At 44.6% G+C, this 7,162-nt stretch overlaps 1 protein-coding gene across 5 annotated transcripts in view; it reads right to left on the reverse strand.

The window, feature by feature from the left end:
* The window catches only part of PTPRC (protein tyrosine phosphatase, receptor type C), an 83,807-nt gene that overhangs the window by 15,227 nt on the left and 61,418 nt on the right, over nucleotides 1-7,162 (reverse strand). For 4 of the 5 annotated variants that reach the window (XM_025044713.1, XM_025044720.1, XM_025044718.1 and 1 more), the window contains 5 exons: nucleotides 4,094-4,252; nucleotides 2,976-3,187; nucleotides 1,329-1,389; nucleotides 678-786; nucleotides 48-82 (listed from right to left, as the gene is read on the reverse strand). In XM_025044713.1, the coding sequence (XP_024900481.1) occupies nucleotides 48-82; nucleotides 678-786; nucleotides 1,329-1,389; nucleotides 2,976-3,187; nucleotides 4,094-4,252 (576 nt within the window). The remainder of the gene's footprint in view (nucleotides 1-47; nucleotides 83-677; nucleotides 787-1,328; nucleotides 1,390-2,975; nucleotides 3,188-4,093; nucleotides 4,253-7,162) is intronic. The other variant, XM_025044716.1, reaches the window with a different exon arrangement.

The following is a 7,162-nucleotide window of genomic DNA, read 5'->3' on the forward strand; positions in this document are numbered from 1 at the left end:
GATAACTTGTCAGTAAAAAAACCAGAAAACAAAAAACTCATACTTACCCCTTTCAACAAGTTCTTGTTGTTCATCTAAGTTGCTGTGAAAATAAGAATTGTAAGTTTCTACATTCTCCAGAAACATAAAATTCAGTTGGCATTCGTTTTGCATTGAATGAACTTCCCGGAGGAAGGAGAGAAGGGGGTACAAAGGGAAAAGAGAGCAGAGAAGAGGACAGGGAAGAAAAAACGAGGGAGGAAGAAACCAGCCACGAGGCGTCTGCTAAACTCGGCTAAGTGACTCAGTTACTCTGGAACGCCTGCTTTTCATAAGATGGAGTCGTTCCTGGCCAAAGGAATACGCGTATTTCTCCAGACAATTTCTCTCCTTTCCTTTGCCTGTGTCACTCACTCCCAGATCCCTCTGACCCACTGTGTACTAAAAAAATAGACACACATTCTTTCATGGGTTATTATTAAAAGAAATCCACCACCTTATTAGTCCATGTAGGAAATAAGATTTACTATAAACCAATAAGATCGTACTAACAATCCTCGATTGAAAGTTTAGTGACAAACTAGACTTCGTGCCATCGGGACATTTTTCACTTAACTGGTTCTAAACTCGCCTCGCAGACGAGGGCTTTCATTGTTATTACTATCTATATATTTTTTCATTTTGAAACCAACTCTTACCTGGATCTTTTCTTATGCAGATCATAGATTTTATAGAGAACAATGAGCAGGGCAACTGCTGTCACAATAATCAGAAACACCAGAAATATAATCAGTGCTTTAGAATTATCTAGAAACGAAAAATAACACACGAAGAGAGATTATTATGTCAAATATAAATATTTTTGCTGGGTTTCTTGAATAATCACCTCTAAAGTACTTACATTTTAAGATTTTTATTTATTTTGAGAGTTTCAAAAAAAAAATAACATATTTAGAATGAGACCAAATACATGAATTTCTGATGTTATGAATTTTGTTTATATTATTCTTCGGAACCAATAAAAGCATTTTATATCTCAAGAGAGTAATTAGAATACAGGAGAGCAATTTTCTTTCCTTTAAATAATGCCCTTTTATGAGATGTTGTCATGTAGGTTTAATTCTTTCTTTCATGATTATTTTATAAAATCTATCCTTTAATAATCGAATCTCTAATTTTGAATTGAAGATATTATATTTTAATATGATGTTCACCTGTACATGTTTTTTCAGATAACTTAAAATACTATGCTTATGGAAAATATATAATGTAAACATGTAATAATTAAATATGATGTGAATATAAAATAACATAATATAAATATAATATATAGCCAACTAATAACTTACAGGATGTTGATCGAGAAACAGTAGTGGAACGTCCATTATATTTCCCATTGTAAAAGTAGATCTGAATTTCAGTAATAAAAGAGAAAATCATTTTCTAATGTCAATTTGTATATCATAATGTAACACGTTATTTCACATATGATGCCGTTTATTTTCATTAAAAATAGGCTAGGTATCTTTAATTTAAAGTTGAAACTGCAAGGTTATTTCAATATTTATTAAATATTTTTTAAAAGAAAATATTTAACAGTGAAAAAGATATAAAGAAATCTTAGTCCATTTAGCGATAATAGTAATAATAAACAGCAAGAATAAGTGAAACCTAAGGAATAAAATCCTGCACATCAAAATATTCATAATTTAAAGTTAAATTCCCTATTAATAGGCTAATAATTTTACATTTTATTTAAAAAGAAAATTCTACTGTACACTGTTTACTAGAGTTATACATAAAATGCACACAAAATTTTTCACAGGGTAAATGGGAATAAAACAATGTAAGAATCACTATATTTATGTGAAAGTGAGATTAGTTCACAGGGTTACAATGATGAAGACTGATGCTCTCAGTGATACAGGGTAAAACCTACAGTAGAGACATAAGTACCATAAATACCTGCATTTCATAGTATTGATACGAATAAAGCAAAAATAGTTTAGATATACAGAGAAACTGACAAAAGGAAGAAAGCAAGAAGAGTCTGGCAAAAAAAACACAAACAAACAAGTTAAAAAGAGATCTGAATAATATCATTAAAAGGAGTTGGTAAATAGAATAACTCCGGAAAATATATATCTCAGCTTTTATCCCGTGAAGAATATGTCATTTCCCCAGTACTCACAGTAGATTTATAAACAGGTATCATATACCACACTGTAAAAAATACTCTCTAAATTCCAAAAGGCGGGACATGTAAAAACCAATGATCTTTTATAACCTAATAACTAATCACAATAAAAAACATTCAAGCGCCAGAAATGTAGACTCACCCTCTGAAAAAACAGGTAAATTTAAAAACTTCCAAATTACAATGCAAACTCTTTAGCATTTTCAATAGTAAGAACATTCCACTCTAAAAATCTACTCATTAAATTTTATGTCGGCCGTAGAGAAAAGAGTGATAAATAAGATAGACACGGGATACAGTCAAAACTTATTTATTTCTACTATTTTTTGTTGCTATGAGTTGTATCACAGTTTTCCCCAGTACATATCTTTTTATTTCTACTATTTTCTAACCATTTTTGCAATTTAAAAAGTCACATGAACAAAGACAAAAGAATCAAGGTAAATAAAAGATCTGGCAAAGTAATAATCTATAGTGCATGACACGTGCTACTTGATACAGGAGCGATCATTTAGCTGTACGAAAAATAAAGTTTACCAAACCGGGTATTCGGAATGTTGATAATATGTTGAAGGTGATATTATCAACACGTGATATATTATAATATAAAAGTACTATGTTAACATATTGACCAAAGATTTACTTTGGACAACTGTTTTTTGCACTAAGAGTGAAAAGTTCGGAGTCGAACTTCTAAGACTTTTAAAGTGTGATTCCCTTAGATTTCAGAGCTTCCCAGTTATTGGAAGGACAGTATAACGAGCCTTCTCGTTCGCGATGACAGAAATTATAACCTTACCTCAAAGTCGTACTGCGTTGAGTAGTAGAGATCTTCCACGATGAAGAGGCAATTTCGCTGTGATTTGTTTCCAACCTGGGTGCCCCCAGTTTTGATGTCCAACTTGTAGCAGCATTCCCCGGGACCGTTGAAGTCCAGAGGCGGATCACAGATCACACGCATAGTGTTGTCTGACATCCGGGAGATCTTGACGTTCCTGACCTGGCTTGGCGCTGTCGGGGGAAGACAGAGTGGTCACGGGCACCTTTCGGTGAATGCGTGTTTAGACGACTCGATGCTCTGGGTGTGGGGGACGCGAGGGGATCAGAGACCCCGAAGGCCTGCGCGCCACCCACGCCCTCCTCCCTTGCCGTGCCTGACTGTCCCCACGAGTGCCTGCCCAGCTGCATCTTCATGAGCCGCAGCAGACTGTCTTTGTTCTCCCTGATAGCTCAGAAATTCAGGACAATAACAAGAGCATGAAGCTCGAAGAGTGGATTTTTAAACCGAAACCTCACGTGTCTGGCCCTGCAGAGGACACGAGCCTGGTGCCAGCTGGGGCCCCGGCGGCCGCAGTGCTGGCTCCCACGTGTGGCTCTCGTCTCTGACCGTGGAGGAGTTAAGGTGCCCCTGGGAGGCAGGTTAGCTGTGGGCCTTGAGACGATGGTGGCAGCGTCCGTACAGGTGGCAAGGGCCAGGTGCCACCGACACAGAACCCCGAATGGGAAATGCGCCCTCTAATAAAACGGCAGGCGTTCAGTGTAACAGAGGGAAACGCCGACGAAATAGTGTGTTTTCCGGAGTGTTTGGTCAGCTAAGCGGAGGTTGGCAAGCGCACGCGTGGTGGGCGAGACGTCCCTGGGCGTCGGTCTGCGGATAATCTTCCGGATAATCGGGCACACAACAGACCGTTTGTTTTCATCTAAGTCAGGTAGGTACTTAATTGCCTGAAATCTCATAGATTGTACTGGTTAATACGCCCTCGTACTTCATTCTTATAATTCTCATGATTGTATCTGAGAAGGATATAGACACAGAGGACCCAGGAAGACAGTTGGTTAAGTATCGTATTTAAAATTATTATAAAAAACCCTAGATGTAAACAAACGAGCCAGATCAATGTATTTCCCATAACTTACGCGCTTCCATTGTTTTAAATCTGCACTTCTTAGAAGTTCCATTACGCCGGACTTTCCCCACCACAAAGGCGTGCACTGACACGTTATACTCTGTGTAAGGTTTCAAATCTCGCAGAGAATATTCGGTCAGACTTTTAGGCAGGTTGTAGCACTCTGAACCTCAGGAGAAAAAAATGGAAGTATTCATTAGTCATTAAAAGTCAAGATGACCACATATTTAATTGGGTGTCTACACGAAATCGTTCTTAGTCAACTCCAAACTGAGTGACTGAGAAATAAACACGTCCTCGGTGCTCAGAAAAGTACGCGCGATTGCCAGCAACCGTGCCAACAAATTCCACTGCAATAAACACACGCAAATATTTAAAGAGTAGGGTTTCGTGCGATTAATTTGGTACATAAATATTTACTAAGCTCAGGCACTTTATGAAGATGGTCTCTACCCTTTCCGAGAAAACACGGTCCACGGCGGATATTACGAAAGTCTGGAGTTGTGATGTTCCAGAAAGAGGAGTCGTGAGCGAGCCTCTTTCCGATGCTTAGCTCCCCAACTTTGACCGCGGACATTAGGCGCTGCGATGGAGTTTAGATGCAGAATCCATTCGATCGCCGATAGCCGGGTCTGTTCTACCGTAACGCGCAGGTTCCCACTGGCAGGAGAGTCTGAGCTGCGCATTCAAAGGCGAGTGAGACCGAGTGCGCGTGAGGGTGGGAAAAACGTCACAAAGGGAAGAAAAAGTTTTCTGAGTTTAGGGACAGCGGATTCTGGCTGGGGCGGCAGATAAACAGCAGACCCTCGTTTAAGTGTCTTTTAATTTTCAGGCAGCAGAGTTAGCATTTGTGAGGCCGAAAAATCAGTAGCCACTGGCCATTTCTGAGTAGTCAAGTGACATCAAGAAAGAGGGTTTCAGGGAGGACCAGCGCGGAGGCCACCCGGCCGCAGTGACAGCCAGAACAGTGACAGCCATAACAGCGCGAATGCAGTCGCCATGGAAACGGTGAGCAGGCCGCACCTCGTGCCCAGCTCTGCTCTGGGTGGCGCACGTGAGTCAATTAGCCATCGTCCCACACCCCGTGTTAAAGTTAGTCATCTGTCCGTGACCTCACAGGGGGCCGGGACCCAGCCAGGTTGGGGCCCGGGCACCGAGGCTCCGGGCCCAGTGCTCTGGTCTCCACCACGGCACGCACCGTCCGTGTGCACTGGGCGAGACGAGGGGCTGCGGCGAGGCCGAGCTCTTTCTCACACTCGGGGATGTGGCTTCTCCGGCCACGAAAGGGAGATTCGGTGAGGTCCCTCCTGGCATGGGATGCTGAGCCGCAGGGGGATGAGCGTCTTGCCAGCCTGGTCATGGGGCCGGTTCTCAGGAACCCCCGCCAGCTCGGCCGTGCCCTGTCCCCGTGAGAACGCTCCTCGAGGACAGGAAGGGTGTGAGCTCGGGGAGCGGCAGGCGAACCCCCAGACTCGCGGCCCCCGCCAGCTCCTCACGTGGGCTCTGGCCGCTAGGATGTCCCGGCTTCTCACCCAGTGGCGAGCCCAGTGGCAAGGCGCCGCTCTCAAGGCCGACCGGGCTCCTGCTCAGGGACCTAGTGGCAGATGTTCGCAGTGTCCTCTCGCGACCATCCTGTCCCTGAATTAGCCGACTTCCGTCATTCTGCGAAGCCTCGCGCTCAGTCAGTTTGACACAAGTCAAATCACCGACTGGATGTTGAGCGGGGCATTTTTCAAAAGCTACTTCTGTTTGGGGAGCAAACTTTTCAAGGCTTAGAAAGGGCCGAGGGCTCCCCCGTTTGCTGGAAAAGCTGAGATGGAGCCCGATGTCTGAAGGCCTCCGCCTGCTCCTGCGTTTGGAGACCTCGTCCCTGGACGTCGCTGCACCGGGCCGAGCGGAAGCGGCGCCTGGAATTTGCTTTGCCTTCGAATGCGACAGAGCTGCTCCACGACTGGGGAGGCTTCGTTGTCACTTGTCATCGTTAAGTTAACACACGGGACTGCGTTGGCCACGGGCTCGCACGCCGAAAGCATGAGCCGCACGGTCGCAAGGGGCCCGGTCGGAGCCGTTGGCTTTGAACGTCTGGCTCCGGCTCCGCGGTCCTCGGCTGCGCCGTGGCGACCGTGAACACAGCCGCGCACCTCTCCTGCGGCGGCCGTTACTGAAACGCTTAGAAAAATCTTCAAACGTCATAAAAACACCCGTTGGACAGAGGGAATGAAATAAATGTCAATGACGTTTTCCCTCCACTTTACATTCCTAGCTTTCAGAGACACGGACATGATTGAATTACGGAATAATGAAACGAAATTCAGTACCTAATTAAGAAGTAACATAAGCGGCAATAATAGTTCACGGACTTCATTCCTGTGATTCCGTTTGAAATAATGAGAGTCGTTGAAAAAGTTGCTTTCACCGTGCGGGAACCCTATGAACTCTGCCTGACTTCGCTGCAGTGGGCGTGGGTCTCGCTCCGCAGGTGTCAGTGAGCCAGGGGACAGGTGCGGACACTTCTCAGGTCCCCGATTCCGACTGCCACACGTGGGCAGCTCCAAGGGGGCTTTCCACAGTCCGTGCTTCGCCCGGGGCGGATTCGCTTGCCGATGGACGGTTTGCGGAAAAGGTCACACACCGAGGCTGACACGGTCCAGTTTCTGCTCCCCTCCCTACCCACCCTGGCTGCGTGTTACGTCTGGATAGCCATAAATGCGAGCGGCGCTAAATAAGAAGGAACCGGGCTATTGTGAAAACAAAACAAAAACCGAAATTTGAAAAACAAGAAAAACGAGCCAGTTGCCAAAAAAAACAAAAACAAACCAAAACCTAAACAAACAACCTTATCGGACTGCTGATAACCCCATACGTCCTTCTGAGCCTCGTTATGCAAATGCAGGCATTGCGACATGTATAGATTACAAAGGAGCAAACGCACATCGATCCGTACATTTCCACGTGCGCTCTGGCCTACGAAGGACGCTGGAGAAAGTGAGGGATCCGGCGAGGGACGGCAGGCAGACGACGCAGAGAAGCACCAAGAGAAAACCAGTACCCAGCGCCGTGTCCGCACAGAAGCCGAGCA

Source organism: Pteropus alecto, unplaced genomic scaffold (assembly GCF_000325575.1).
Source record: "Pteropus alecto unplaced genomic scaffold, ASM32557v1 scaffold90, whole genome shotgun sequence".
NCBI lineage: Eukaryota > Metazoa > Chordata > Mammalia > Chiroptera > Pteropodidae > Pteropus > Pteropus alecto.